At 41.9% G+C, this 16,554-nt stretch overlaps 1 protein-coding gene across 3 annotated transcripts; it reads right to left on the bottom strand.

Annotated features, from left to right (window-relative positions):
• Positions 1–729: 729 nt before the first annotated feature.
• Positions 730–10,420, bottom strand: LOC310863202 (DNA damage-regulated autophagy modulator protein 2-like). Of its 3 annotated transcripts, none has more exons than XM_083771380.1 (8): positions 10,088–10,420; positions 8,121–8,281; positions 6,762–6,829; positions 5,981–6,123; positions 5,481–5,658; positions 4,199–4,281; positions 2,801–2,893; positions 730–2,677 (listed from the first exon to the last, which is right to left on the bottom strand). In XM_083771380.1, the coding sequence occupies exons 2-8, from the start codon at positions 8,249–8,251 to the stop codon at positions 2,543–2,545; spliced, it is 831 nt and encodes a 276-aa protein (XP_083627506.1). In that variant the 5' UTR covers positions 8,252–8,281; positions 10,088–10,420; the 3' UTR covers positions 730–2,542. The 3 variants fall into 3 exon arrangements, with proteins under 3 accessions (XP_083627506.1, XP_083627505.1, XP_083627507.1); XM_083771379.1 differs by having other exon boundaries at positions 8,121–8,279; positions 10,091–10,420; XM_083771381.1 differs by having other exon boundaries at positions 8,121–8,279; positions 10,221–10,420.
• Between the last annotated feature and the right edge of the window lie 6,134 nt (positions 10,421–16,554).

Below are 16,554 nucleotides of genomic sequence, written 5' to 3'. Positions count from 1 at the left end.
GGGGGATTAGTCAGCTACTGGTTCCTTGTTGCTGTTTTTCCATTCCGTTTTATTCAGTAAATATCCAGTTTTTTTGTTCATGTTTTTCATTAAAAAATATTGTTTCTAAAAAAATAAGTTATATTCCAGTTTTAATTTTACATTTAAAAAAGATCCACTCTGATATTTTAGTTATATATATTTTTTTATATATAATTTGCAATTATATACATATTACAAAACAAAAGCAGCAGTAAACCTATGTACAGTAAGCTGCCATTTTCTTGTCAATTGGTGAAGCGAGTTCTTGAATTAGACATGACATACAGTATAGTATAAAATTTCATGACCTTATTGTGTTTTGATTTGACGATGATACACATTACAAACAGTGACATACACACAGCCTCATTTTGTGGCTCAAACCAATACACATTGGTTAAAGGTGCTGCAAATTACATGTTTTGTTAAAAGGTTTAAAGCTCTATATTCTGACAGTATCACTGCTATGCGTGTGTACCTGTAACGGGGTCTACCTGTCTATGCGCGTGTACCTGTAACGGGTCTGTACCTGTCTCTAGTAATCAGAAACTATCGACTGTATCCGAAATCACATGCTACACATTGATCATTATGCTATTTTACAACATACTTGTGCACACTAGGGCTGGGGCGGTATGGGATTTTTATTACCGCGGTTATTGCCGGCCCCCATACCGCCGGTATTCCCCCCCCCCCCCTATAATAATAAGAGGGCTAATAAAAGTTACAGGTATGGTGTGTGCGATATTAATTGTGAGATTACCATAATGACGGTAATCATTAAAGGACCACTTTTGAACATATCTTCATATAATAGGTCCTCACTAATAATCATGATAAAATGGCACGTTTTTTTCTACTCATAGGAGGCCTAATCTAATTGAATACCCCTGCCATAAAGCATTACACTTGTTTACAAGAGGGTCCACCATTTTCAATTCATCATTTTGTACACTATGCACTTCTATAAAGCCAAAAACAGGAAATCATCATAAAGGAGGTAAAAAGGGGGAAAACGTATACAGTGAGGGGGGAAAGGGGTGGGTGGAGTCAAGGGATTTACATCTTAATGACAGTTGGTAGGGCGTTTTTGTGGCATAGGAGTGAAATGAATTTAGGTGGACCCTCTTGTAAACAAGTGTCCACTCACAGTTAACAGTCTTTGTATTGAGTTGTGCTTGAAATGTAGTGTAATTCTGCAAACTGTTAATAAATATTTTAATCAATCAATCAATCAATCCTTGTTTGTGCCGAATCTGGGTTGCACATGGTTTTTTGAACTCCCTCTGGTGTTGTGTTGCTGGCATGATTAGACTGACAGAGCGTCACTGTTTATTATGATACACTTTTCATTTCATTTCATTAACCGCGGTAATGAACCCGATACCGCAGTATGCGTTACATACCGGCGGTATTGCGGTTATTGCACCCAGCCCTAGTGCACACACGCAATATAGTATGTTTAATTTCTGACATACTAATCAGACCACACAGAATGTTAGTCAAATGCTCTAGTCACAAAGCACAGGTAGCATGCATTTCACATTCCATTGATTTGAAACTACTATGCTATATCGGACATACAGTACCAACAAATCTCAGTAATTTTGCATAGTAGCCTATGTTAGTATGGAATTTCGGACGCAGCCTACATTTACATGTGGTTTACAAGCTGCTTCTCTATGCTTTTTGTGGTGGTAGGCCGTGAGGACCAAAACACAATCGATGATCATTTAAAAAACATGCTCTGAAAATGCATGTGGTCCACCCACTTCACCACTTAACACAACAACTTAAGTGGTCAGGTGGCTGGGCATGATGAACTATTTAAAAAATATTCAAGTGGCCTTAAATGCACTCAAATCCTTAAATGGTAAAAAGATTTTGAATGAGTGATTACTAGTTTGAATTAAGAAAGACACCAAGATGTGTTATGTAGTCCTTGGTGTTCAGTGCAAACAACTGTAAAGTTGATTTATGCAAGACAGAAATCTCAGTTTTATCTTCATTCAACTGGAGGAAACTATCAGACATTTGTCAGAATTAAAAACATTTCTCAGAATGAAATACACTTCACTGAGGTGTTAATGGGGTTAAAACTCGGGGGAGAGAGATATATAATTACTAATTAGGCGTGTTCAGCATAGCTATCCACGTTTATTTTGTGCTTTCTGATGACACAGCCGAGTGTTTAAAGAGGACAAGGCCAGTGATGGAGCCTTGGGGAGCACCACATTAGGTCTACTTTTCCTAAGGACCTCCTAAAGCCACAAAGAAATCCTGACCGGTCAAATAGGATCTGAACCTTGAAGAAATTTGTCAAACAATTGCTGATCCACAAACTCACAGCAGCTTGTCGGGCTGCGCCACATTGTAAACTTGTAAACTGGGGGGGGTGGCGGACCACTGCACTAATATCACAGAACAGGTCAACCGGGCAGGGCAATGTGCTAAACTAAAGGTTCTGTACAAATAATGTACAGTAGAATTAATTCCTCTGTAGGGGGTCTTCCCCTACTGTTCATATGCTCCCTGCCAACAGTGGGGACGTTTCAGAGTGGTTGACACTGACAGGCGTGGTGATGCTGTAGTGAGGAGAGTCATAGTCGTATAGGTGGCTGCTCTGCAGGTCTGCTTCTGCTCGTAAATTTATTTTCTAGAGGAAAGAGGGTGTTGAAAAAAGGTTCCAAATATCAGTAGACAACAGTCCTTTTATTGTTTTTCATGGCATTAACAAAAAATGAAAGTATAATATTATTAATATTAGGTAAATTATTACCTGGAAGTCTCTGATGTAGGTCAGGAAGAAACTGACAAAGGAGAAGGCCAGAGACCACTCTGAGATTGTGCTGATGATGTGTGCAGTGTAGCCCTGGACAACACATTGGAGCATAATATAAAATGATTAAGGCTAGTCCATAACTTACATTACTCCTGGTGGAGAGTGTAAAATGATTAAGGCTAGTCCATAACTTACATTACTCCTGGTGGAGAGTGTAAAATGATTAAGGCATAAGGCTAGGCTAGTCCATAACTTACATTACTCCTGGTGGAGAGTGTAAAATTATTAAGGCTAGTCCATAACTTACATTACTCCTGGTGGAGAGTGTAAAATGATTAAGGCTAGTCCATAACTTACATTACTCCTGGTGGAGAGTGTAAAATGATTAAGGCTAGTCCATAACTTACATTACTCCTGGTGGAGAGTGATAATTAAATGATTAAGGCTAGTCCATAACTTACATTACTCCTGGTGGAGAGTGATAATTATAAAATGATTAAGGCTAGTCCATAACTTACATTACTCCTGGTGGAGAGTGATAATTATAAAATGATTAAGGGCTAGTCCATAATTACAACAAGCATGTACGAACTACAATGAAGATGGCGGCGCAGTTAGGGCTCCATCTTGCACCACCCTTATCCCTAAACTAATATGCCATTTTTTACTATTTAAAAAAACCCTTTTAAAATAGTTCAACTAGCCGATCTACATCGAGACATTGTGAGCTTGTAGATCGGCTATTTGAAAAGGTTTTTTTAAATAGTAAAAAAAAAAAGGCAAATTAGTTTACGGATAAGGGATAAGCAAGATATAGCCCTTAGTATCCAATCCTGTGCACGGCGCAGTTTTAAGACTTCAATGAAAATATCGTCTCTATCGGGTGGAAACCTCATGTCCAAAATTGATACTTTTCAGCATTCAAATTCAAAGCAAGCTACTTTTGATTATTTTGTGTGACACTGTAGTATGATCAAGTAGGGCATTCATTTATATGAAAAAAACACTTAGAATAAGGAGATCTGAGGTTTCTGCCTGACAGCAACAATGTAATTCTCCTCCTAAGGGCAAATTTATGCTTAGTCAATTATCTAATGTAATCCTGGGTGCTACACCTCCTCTGCCAACCTGGGGGCGGGACTGACCTCATGCTCCCTTCTATGCATGAGGAGTCCAAGCTGCTTCTTTTCACCCGACAGGGGGAGTTTCTCCGGCCGGACGTAGCGTGTGGAAGGAACACGTTATTCCGACCAGTTCCTTTCCCCTCCATCAGGCGCCCCGGCTGGCCAGGGGGAGGTAGCTTAGAGACCAGGATTTCATGCTGATTTCTATGGAATCCAAATGACTGAAATCGGTCACAAAGTACAAATGAGGTTTCAACGCAAACAAACCCACCGTCTCTCCAGGGGTCCAGTGCAGTTTGTGAGCTACATCCACTCCTGGCAGACTGCTGTACATGATGACAGATGACACAAACACTAAGACACGCACGTTAAGGAACACACACTCGACTGAACTAATGAGCACATTTATTAACCAGTCCACTTTCAACCTACCGTCCCTATTTTAGTCTTTTAGCCTTAGTTTAAAGGACAATACACTACTAAAGCAGTGTTTCCCAAACAATGGGTCGGGAGTCCCATTTTTCAGCCATTTAAAATAGTTGTCTTAGATGGTTCATGTCCTTCACATCAAGATTTGATCAGAGCTGATCAGTCAACACTATGCCACACCAAGCTTGGCCAAAAATGACCAGCTGCAAGACCATTAACTGCCAGGGAGTGGCGCAATTGAGTTTCATTAGGTATAAATCAAGGGTTTTAGAATCCTAGCTCCATATTCTAGGGCCTAGAATCTATTTTTGTTTACGGTTCGCCTGTTTTGATGGGCCTAGAATCTAGGCCCATCAAAACAGGCGAACAAAAATAGACAATGTACAAGCTCACAACAAAAGGACATTTGGTGTGGTGGAAAAAAGTAGGCCACAATTTACAATTTAGGCATTTAGCAGACGCTCTTAATCCAGAGCGACTTACATTTAAGCAAGAACAAAAGCATGGGAATACATCACATAAAAGCATTTATCAATATCATGAAACATGCGTAAGCTAAGAAAGTAACAGTGGAATATCTATATAATGAAACTATACATATAAACTATACATATTTACTACTATGCTATACATATGTACTATGGCGTGCTATGACTATATACAATACAATTATAGTGCTGTCTACATAATTGTATTGTATATAGTCATAGCACGCCATAGTACATATGTACCACCAAGTATAGACCCCTGGGGGACACCGGGCAAATAAGTATATAGGGCTTAACCCATTATATAGGGTTTAACCCCATCTGTGGCATTATATCTGTTATTGCAGATATACAGTACAAGCTCACAGTGCGTCAATTCGTGCCACGTTGCAAGCTTATATATCTGCTATTTTTGAACATTTTAGAAAAATCTTGAAAGTGTTTGAAAAATGTTGAATCGTTTTGAATTACGAACACATTTTATAAAGCATTTTGTATAATCGACCTCAGGTCTTAATGGGTAAAACAAACAAACACAAACCCGCACACGCACACACACACACACACACACACACACCAACGTGCTCTAATCTTTCAGTTGGACATGGCCCACGTGTTGATGTACTGTAAGGATACTGCTGATGATGCTAGCGAGGGTCCAGACGGCCACAGCCAGGCGCACCCAGAAGGTGTTCTTGCTGTGGACGTGGGGCTGCATGTTGAGAGACATCAGCACCTGAACAAAAACGTACAGGCCTCCCACCCCAAACGTCAGCACAGCCCCCACCAGGTGCATGGAGAACAGAGTGGTTTTCTGAAAGCAGCCAGGGACACATGCATTATATCATATTGATTATTAAATAAATATATTATAACAACAAGAACAAAACACCACAATAATGATAATAATAATAATAATATTTAAGAGTTTACACACAAAGTCAAAACAAATCAGAATCTGTGCTCAATTAAATTATGTACCAAATTATTTAAAAAACATTGGTGAAAGTAACATTATTATTGTTACTGTATTTGCAAAAAATCAATCAATCATGTCTATAAAACGTTTTTAGAACAGGAGTACTGCAATCCATAGGTTTCATGTCCATCACACACACACACACACACACACACACCTGGAAGTTGGCTACAACACACATGCCAAAGGAGCTCATCCAGCCGAGCACCAAACCAAACTGGTTGAGTCTATGGAGTTTAAATTCCTCCTGTGCTGTCAGAGCCTGGACCTGCTTGTAGCGCACGTATGTGGTGGCCATGCCTGCAAAACAAAAGCACAGTGAACAATTCATGCAGAACATATGATATGACAATTTTTACAGTCACACACTGACGGCGGTGGAAGCCATGCAAGGCTGATACCTGCTCATCGGGAGCAGTTTGGGGTTCAGTGTCTAGCTCAAGGACACTTTGACAGAATTGACACTACTAACACAGGCGGAGCTGGGGATTAAACTGTTTCCCAAGCCTGAGCCACTGCCACCATGTACAAAACACCTAAAATGCCAAATTGGCTTTGTGCCGCCGCAAACCTAAGCAGAAAAGTAGAACTTTGCTCAATTGTTCTGAATTAGGGCCGATTCATACTCCTATTTTAGAGCCGAATAAAAGTCGGTTCGGCGCTGTAAAGCCTACAATTTGACGTAATTTGAGGTTCGGGGGGGCGGGTACCGTTCTAAAGTCGGCTCTTCGGTGCTACTGAAAATTTCTGACGAGCCAAAATCATTTCGGCACTACAGCGCTGAAACAGCGGTAAAATAGGAGTATGAATCGGCCCTTACACTGCTGCTGAACAACATATCAGAATTCAGAATTTCAGTCATTTTCTTCTGGCTTTTGCAATGCATTTCATTAGACAAAAAAAAAACTACATTCAGAATGTAGAATGGGTTACGGTACCTAGGAATGCTGACACGTCTAGCATGATTCCAAATACACATCTCTCAGGAGCCGTCGTCCCTGTATCACTGCAAAACACAACAAAACATTGAAATTCTATTTGACTGTATCACTACAATATAAATATACAACTAAAGATGTAATGGGGTCCACGTGTCTCATAGTTCTGACCTGATGTAAGGGACCAGGGGGTCCACATGTCTCATAGTTCTGACCTAATGTAAGGGACCAGGGGGTCCACATGTCTCATAGTTCTGACCTGATGTAAGGGACCAGGGGGTCCACGTGTCTCATAGTTCTGACCTAATGTAAGGGACCAGGGGGTCCACATGTCTCATAGTTCTGACCTAATGTAAGGGACCAGGGGGTCCACATGTCTCATAGTTCTGACCTAATGTAAGGGACCAGGGGGTCCACATGTCTCATAGTTCTGACCTGATGTAAGGGACCAGAGGGTCCACATGTCTCATAGTTCTGACCTGATGTAAGGGACCAGAGGGTCCACATGTCTCATAGTTCTGACCTGATGTAAGGGACCAGGGGGTCCACATGTCTCATAGTTCTGACCTAATGTAAGGGACCAGGGGGTCCACATGTCTCATAGTTCTGACCTAATGTAAGGGACCAGGGGGTCCACATGTCTCATAGTTCTGACCTGATGTAAGGGACCAGGGGGTCCACATGTCTCATAGTTCTGACCTAATGTAAGGGACCAGGGGGTCCACATGTCTCATAGTTCTGACCTGATGTAAGGGACCAGGGGGTCCACATGTCTCATAGTTCTGACCTGATGTAAGGGACCAGGGGGTCCACATGTCTCATAGTTCTGACCTGATGTAAGGGACCAGGGGGTCCACATGTCTCATAGTTCTGACCTAATGTAAGGGACCAGGGGGTCCACATGTCTCATAGTTCTGACCTGATGTAAGGGACCAGGGGGTCCACATGTCTCATAGTTCTGACCTGATGTAAGGGACCAGGGGGTCCACATGTCTCATAGTTCTGACCTAATGTAAGGGACCAGGGGGTCCACATGTCTCATAGTTCTGACCTGATGTAAGGGACCAGGGGGTCCACATGTCTCATAGTTCTGACCTAATGTAAGGGACCAGGGGGTCCACATGTCTCATAGTTCTGACCTAATGTAAGGGACCAGGGGGTCTACATGTCTCATAGTTCTGACCTGATGTAAGGGACCAGGGGGTCCACATGTCTCATAGTTCTGACCTGATGTAAGGGACCAGGGGGTCCACATGTCTCATAGTTCTGACCTGATGTAAGGGACCAGAGGGTCCACATGTCTCATAGTTCTGACCTGATGTAAGGGACCAGGGGGTCCACATGTCTCATAGTTCTGACCTGATGTAAGGGACCAGGGGGTCCACATGTCTCAGCTCTACGGCGGTGATATAAGCGAAGACGAAGGTGGCTGCCGTCCAGATGACCAGAGACACTGGCAGGATGCACAGGCCCTGCTGAAACCACCACATCACCTGGATGTGTGCTTGGGACTTTCACCTGAAAACACACACAGAAATAATTGAGTGACTGGCACTGCTTCTTCTTTTTTTAAAGTCGGCAGTTGCCTTTTTTTGTCAAATAGGTTTTTATTAAGAACAGGTTATAAATTATTATATATTTGGTACAGCATATTTTTTTCTTTTTATGAAAAACAAAAAGAATAAAGGAAAGAAAAAACAGACAAAAAGAAAACCCTTAATACCTCCCACCCGTACTGCTCAGTGACACCAGAATAAATGAAATAGTCATGGAAAACAACATCTGAAATGATGATATGCAGTCAAACAACTTCAGTGGTATGATATCCTGTCCAAGTGCTTCTACTCAAATAACGGACAACGGGCAGCCAAACCTGATCAAATTGTCTCTCTTTGTTTTTCAAGAAGTACCTTATTATCTCAAGGTGAAGTGTACTAGTCATCTCATTTGGACAATGTTTAAATGCAGGAGCCTCCTCCTCCTAGCAGTGTGTAATTTATTTTTATTATTATTATTTTGCTGTAATCAGACAAACCCAGAATAATGAGTACAGAATCAGGGTCCAAGCTGCAATTTATTTTAATGAATATAGGCCCTAAAGTAAAGGCTCATTCATACTTGAAGTGAGTGACCACCGCTCCGGTGGTGAGCTGACCACCGGAGCTGAAATAACGTTGAGTGGTGGTGAGTAAAAACAGAGAGAAGGGCTGGGGCGGTGGCGGTGGTTTGCTCTTCACCGCGGCTCGTGACGTCATGTTGTAGTTCGGTGGTCACCTCACCACCGAAAATCAATACTATGTATGAGCCTTAAGACACCTACTGCCTGAAGCTCATATTTCCCCTAGGCGAGGGGATTCCCTCTCGGAAGGACATGAAACATAGGGATTGCATTGCACCTATAGATCTGATCTGCTATTTTTTTTTAATGTGTGCAAATCTTTGAATATTTTAATTTTTTGAAGCAAACTAAAAAGAATTCTAACTCCAATCACTTTCTTGTGGGGGTCCCTGTAACAAAATATTTTGAGATGGGGATCTGCAGCCAAATACATATATAATTTTGGGGGTCTTTGACATGAAAAGGTTTTGAGCGCCACACTGACAGGCTAAGCAACATTTTTGTATGGCATTTGTAGAATCGGCCTCAGGGTTAAAAATATGTCCTGACATAACATTAGTTAGTCTGTTATTACCCTGTTCTTATACAGCTGTAGCCCTGAAACATGACTGTCATGATGATTATCATGACACTCGTGAAGTACCATGGCTACCTCTTGAGTGTCAGTTTCAGTTCCCCTAAATATGGAGCGAGAGGGAACAAATAGTATGGCTGTGGATGTTTTATCCTTTCTTCTTCTTTTTTGTTATCACCTGACTTATGGCCAATACGGTTCCATAAGCATCAGTGATCTACATCATTTCTCTAAACCTTCTTAGTTGCCGTTTTATTTTACTGTATGAATTTACTTAACTGAAATCTGAATAATAGGAAGCATCACTGACATTGAGAAGCTATGATTTTTGACAATTATATTTCCATAACAGCATTGAAACTGCAATCAACCTAAGAATACTTTATACAAATCGACAAATATTTTTTATTTTTAAATTTCCCCATCAATTATAAAATCACGCCAATCCTAGTATTGGCTATTATAAGGTTAGAATTCATTCGTTATACTTGAATTCAGAATATCCTGTGGCCTGACGCGCCCTGTCCTGCATGTGAGTGACCTCGAGCGACACGTCCTGTGTATCCCTGTCGTCTGCCGACCGTCATAAAAAACAAACAAACAAACAATCAATAAATAATGTGAATGAGAGCTCACCAGTCACCACAACAAGGCAGACGGCCTGTAGAGTCGACTGGTATCGATCAAGATAATGTATTGATCCCAGGTTTACAACAGAGGATCGTGTGTGTAAATGTAACGATATAATTAAACAAACATGACACACATTAAGTCCCTTTAGCTCCTGTCTTCTTTCTCTTCTTTGACTTCAGATGCTTCAGTAGCAGCGGATCATCGGCGCTCTATTTCACCGCGTTCCTTATCCTGACATCTCTAGTTCTTAGAGATCTTCTGTGACAGTCTGACAGATAGAAATGATAGAAACTTCCTAATTTATTTCGCCAGACAGACGCCGAACAATTTTTGTTTACTTCCTGGTTGTCTGTCACGTTGCTACCGTCAGTCCCTCCCAAAAGCCAAATTCCAATACCCAAAATCTCGGCCACTCGCTCGCTCACACTCGGTCACTCCGGCATGGCAAATGATGGTGAAATTGGTGACCTGTCAAAATATGTGACCATCTTATGGACTTCACACAACTTACATGGAGGTCTTTAAATACGTGGCCTGAATACCGCTATATTGAACTCTGCTAATAGACAAACCGCAACGATTTACATTCGGACACTGATGTCATGTGATGTCAACACGTCACATATTTCAGCAGGTCACCAATTTCACCGTAACACGTCCATGCTGGAGTGAGCGAGTGTGAGTGAGCGAGTGGCCGAGATTTTGGGAATTGGAATTTGGCTTTAAATTAGAGTAAGGTCCCTCCGCCCGTCCCGCCCATAGGTCCCTCCCCGGTCCCGCCCCCGTCAGAGATGGTGGATTCTCGGATTCATGGGTAGATATTCCACTACATCAGAAATCCATCCATGTGCCACAATGAATGATGATGATGATGATGATGATGATGAATGATGATGATGATGATGATATTTTGTTTTATCAGCAGATGGCAGTCAAGAGCGAATCAATAAATACTAATACTAATACTAATACTAATACTAATAATAGTAATACTACTAATAATAATAATAATAATAATAATAATGATAATAATAATAATAATAATAATAATAATAATAATAATAATAATAATAATAATAATAATAATAATAACAATTATTATTATTATTATTATCTGCATTTTTGCTTTTGCTTTTAACTGTGTTTTGTATTACTTACTTACTTACTCCTCTTCGTCCCCAATGGGACATAAGGCTTCAATGAGCACTCTCCATTTCATCCCATCCCTGGCAGCATCGTGCGCCTCTCCCCAGGACAGGTTCATCTGTTCCAGCTCCTGTGTCACAGTTCTGCGCCAGGTGGTCTTGGGCCTCCCAGGTTTTCTTTTTCCTGGTGGTGTCCATCTTAAAGCCACCTTTGTGATGCAGTCCTGCTCCATTCTCAGTACATGCCCTAGCCATCTCAGGCGTCTGGTAATGCTCCGGCTCCCTGTTTGTTTGTACAGTTCATTGTTTGATATTTTGTTTGGCCAAAAGATCTGACATATACGTCTGAGGCATCTGTTATGGAATACTTCTATTCTCCTTATTGTGTCTGTCCAGCTCTCAGAACCATACAGCAGGACAGACTTGACATTGCTGTTGTATAGGAGCATCTTTGTTTTAAGGCTATATTGCTTTGATCTCCAGATGGATCGGAGTTGGGAGAAGGCACCCTGAGCCTTTCCCAGCCTTGCTTTGATGTCTTTTTTTTGATGCCCCACTGTCCTTACTGATAAGGCTGCCTAGATAAGTGAAATCGTCCACAAACTCGAGTGGTTTTTCATCGACAAGGATGGGTTGTGTGGGGGTGGAGTTTACACACAGCACTTTTTGAGGTGTTAATACCGAGTCCGACCTGTCTGGCGAAGGTGTTAAGCCTGTCAGTTTTGTGTTTTGTATTAATTGTTTTGAACTTGTTGTACGGCGACCTTGAGTGCCCAAAACATGCCTTATAAATAAAATGTATTATTATTATGTATTTAGTTAGATAATAATATTTATTGATTTATTGATTTATTTATTGCATAGGCTACTTAGCCTACATATTTGCCTGAGGGTCCAAATTCAGCACAGGTTTGATTCCCCGGTGAGACATGAGTTATAGAGTGCAGCTTTAAAGGTATATTCAGTGATTTCACTCAAAAAACCTCGTTTTTGGCTGTGGGACCCAGCCTTTCATCCAATCAGGATAGAGAGCCAAAAACGAAACCTAAGGTTTTTTGACCCCCAGGGGTTAACTGGGGACAGGGAGGAACTCCTTATATGGCCAGCACACTCTATAGTAGAGAGGATTATCACAACAAAACAAAAAAATAAGTGATATTTGAATTAAGTGAAATCACTGAATATACCTTTAATCGGTTATTTCATTTCAATCAGCATGCGTCTGCAAAAGCAGGCTCTGTGAGTCAAAGTCCAGGGCTACAAACTGGACCCAAACCCAGGCTCTGTGAGTCAAAGTCCAGGGCTACAAACTGGACCCAAACCCAGGCTCTGTGAGTCAAAGTCCAGGGCTACAAACTGGACCCAAACCCAGGCTCTGTGAGTCAAAGTCCAGGGCTACAAACTGGACCCAAACCCAGGCTCTGTGAGTCAAAGTCCAGGGCTACAAACTGTACCCAAACCCAGGCTCTGTGAGTCAAAGTCCAGGGCTACAAACTGGACCAAAACCCAGGCTCTGTGAGTCAAAGTCCAGGGCTACAAACTGGACCCAAACCCAGGCTCTGTGAGTCTGAGTCCAGGGCTACAAACTGGACCCAAACCCAGGCTCTGTGAGTCTGAGTCCAGGGCTACAAACTGGACCCAAACCCAGGCTCTGTGAGTCTGAGTCCAGGGCTACAAACAGACCGATCAGTGCCAAATGTGTTGTGCACACTGCCTGTACGCCATGAAGTCCAACCTAAACCCAGTGTCCTTCCACACATTGAATATTTCTTTATACTTTATTCCACCACCATAACGCTTCATATGTTAGGAATTGTTACATTGAGAACGGCGAGTTTTTGGACCTGGCATGTTCACGTGTGCCACAAACATTAAATGCCAATGACAATGAATGGAGAATTTACGTCATGTGTACATGTATACATTAATCTACTTACACATTTTGACACCAACTCCGTCCTCAAATTTTGAGCACGGAATATCTGCCATGCAGGCCTATAGGCTAGAATAGACAACCATTATGCATTCAACAGTGAGCATCATTAGGGTTGTCACAATTATTACATATAATCGTCTAATCGTCGTTGTCTAACGAAACCTAAAAGGCAAACGGAAATGTAATTTCTATTCATATTAAATGTTATCATTTCCATTGCCAAAAACACAATTAAATCGTGAGCAAAACTGTATTTTTGTTAAATTCCCATTGACAATAAATGGAGAATTGACGTCATGTGTCTGAGCAAATGGGTATTTTTGTCCTACATAAAGACTAAATTCCCATTGACAATGAATGGAGAATTTACATCATATGTAGACGTGCAAATCGGCTATTTTTGTCCCACACAAAGAATGAATGGATGATGTACAATGATAAAAGCGCCCCTCACTTCCCACAGGTGTGCTTTTTATCTGCTTGAAACTGCTTGAAGCTTGAGCTGAAATATTTTCAATTCTCAGGTGTTTTTTTTTAGGAGAAAGCTTTATCGTTTTCAACCAGGGAAAAGACACCTCAGTGGACACAACACTTTATTTGTGTCCACACTGGGGAACTTGCGCACTCTGCTTGTGCAAGTAATAATAATAACCAGTAAGACGCCCTGAGGGCAAGACGCGACCTCGCCCTTCGTGCACGCATCCACCTGGGTGACGGCAGACTTCTGGCGTTTTGGCATAGGGGGTCAGATCAACATATGAAATGAATTATGTACTGGCCATATATGGAGAGGAAGGACTGAAGCTCTTACAGGAGAAACTACAGGTCTTCTGTAAATTCAAAACTAAATGTGACCAGGCAGTGGAACACATTAAGGTCCAGGCCCAAAATGCAAAGAGGCAGATGAAGGCACAGTTTAATGCAATCAAAACTGATCCTGTCCGATGATCTGACCAGTGTGACATGTGGAGAGAGGCTGCAGCTTCCTGACAACCCAGAGAGGTTTTGCTTCTTGTCCTTCGTGCTGGGCTCTGAGGGCTTTAAAGCAGGGACTGGGATGTTGAGGTTGGAGAAAGTGAAAACTGGTCAGTGGGCTCGTTAGCGGAGTCTTTCAAACGGACGAGTAACATAGGGAGTCATTTCTGGAGAGTAATGTTATATGGTGGCCAATACAAAGCATGCTCCACAAAAAGTTTAATCTCTCAAATTGATCTCTCAGTGAAGCAGAAACTCCGGAGGATCAGAGTCCAGCTGGACTGGGACCGAGGAAAGTTGTCCTTCTCCGATCCCGATACTAACACACACCTGCACACCTTCACACACACTTTCACTGACGCACTCTTTCCATCCATTTATAATGGCCATGGTAAGCCTCTGAAGATGTTACCAATCAAGGGAGATCCGTGTAATTAAAGATTTAAGTTGATGATGACCATACATCTGGTTCTTTTTTTTATATATATTTTTTTTATCCCACGATTTTGTAACCCATTTTTCACCCCTGTGTCAATCATCTAATGTGATCCTGGGCTCTACACACCCTCCACCAACCTAGACCCCATATATGGGGAGCAACGGACTTGAACTCATGCTTCCTTCACGCCTGAGTGTCCAAGTTGCTCCTTTACACCTGACAGGGGGGAGTTTCCCTGGTTGGACGTAGCGCGTGGAAGGAACACGTTATTCCAACCAGTTCCTTTCCCCTCCATCAGGCGCCCCGGCTGGCCAGGGGGAGGCAGTTTAGTGACCAGGATTACTGCATGTTTTTTGTGAGGGTACCTATCTGGTTCTTAAAGGGAAATAGAATACCGGATGGGCTATTTTCACAATTTCAAAATATTTTAAAATAATAAAAAGGAGCGGTCTTGTGCATTTATATGGCACCTTTATCCAAGACGATTTACATAGATTGTGCATTACATTGATACATTCACCCATTCATAGTTACACCGATGGAGGAGGAAACCATGCAAGGCACCAACCTGCACGTTGGAGCAATTAGGGGTTCAGAGCGTTGCTCAAGGACACTAATGATTAGAGTGTCCTTGAGCAAGGCTCTGAACCCCTAATTGTCATCTATGGCAGCACTGCCTAGAAAAACAACACACAGTTGACAATGTGTTCTTATTCAGAGAGACCGTTTATTGAAATCTAGTCAATAAACACGCTAGACTGTCACATACATAAGAGTGCAGACAGAGAGAACCGTGTAGGGCCATCACAGATTAGAGTCTAATCTGTGATGTCATCTAGGCAGTGATGCCAACATCAACGTATATTAAAAGATTAAGGGTGATTATCATTGTATGGAAATTCCATACAATGATAGAGAGATTCCATAATGGAATCTCTCTCTTTCTCTTTCTCTGTCACTGTCAGACTGATTTACCTTGAAATTTGCATGTGTGTGAAACAGAGAAAGGACCACCCCATTGACTTTCAGTAAAACATTTAAGCCTTAACGTTAAATACTTCAAAAGGCGTAAACATTTAAAAAAGAAACAATGGGTGAGTGGGTGAGTGCTTAGTGTGAATGGCCTGGCATCTGCAGGGGTCAAGATCGTAAGGGGTCAATAGGTCCTACTCTAAACAGACTGACATACAGTGCTGCCACACTATCTAAAGAGCTGCGCACACGCCGCACAGCTTCTTCTGTCCGCGGCTGTCGGAAGTTTTGCACTTAGGTGTGGAAACAGTGATAAGCCTAAGCGCAAAACGGCCTACAGCCGCGGACAGAAGAAGCTGTGCGGCGTGTGCGCAGATGGTTTTTAGACAGCTGGTGGATGGGAATTAAGCTCCACCTCCGCGCACGACTGACACGGAGTAGAGCGTTTCCTGGAATCTGGCCGGTGCGCAAGTCGTCCACGGAAGTGGAGCTTCTTTTCCATCCACCAGCTGTCTAAAAACCCAGAAAAATAAGCTGTGCGCAGCCGAGAACGTGTGCGGCTCTTTAAATAGTTTGGCAGCACCTACAGGCGGACAGACGGACACACATTTAAAGGAGCGGTGTGCACAGCAAAAAGGCCCCTAGAAGCCAGAGTACCGGTAAAACCATTTCAAACTTTGAAGGAGCTGGACTGGTCCAAAGTTGAGAATCGCCAAATAATAAAAAAACTATTAAACAATATAATAATAAATAGAGGAAACAACATGAGTGTGTACGTATCCTATGTTAAAATTGCCTTGACGGTGCACTGTTGATGGACGTGACACTTGGCTTCACAAACATATAATGGACTGAATGTTAAACTAAATTTGAAGGTGAAACAGTGCCCTGGAAATCTAGTAACTATAGTGTGCATATCTTCAGGGGCAGTCTTAGCAAACCAGCAAACCAAACAAATATTTGGGACCTCCATGTAAGGGGGACCTTAGTTTCCATCCAA

The sequence above is a fragment of the Protomyctophum parallelum genome (genome assembly GCF_964188405.1).
Source record: "Protomyctophum parallelum genome assembly, chromosome: 8".
Taxonomy (NCBI): domain Eukaryota; kingdom Metazoa; phylum Chordata; class Actinopteri; order Myctophiformes; family Myctophidae; genus Protomyctophum; species Protomyctophum parallelum.
This window is presented reverse-complemented; position numbering and strand designations above follow the sequence as displayed.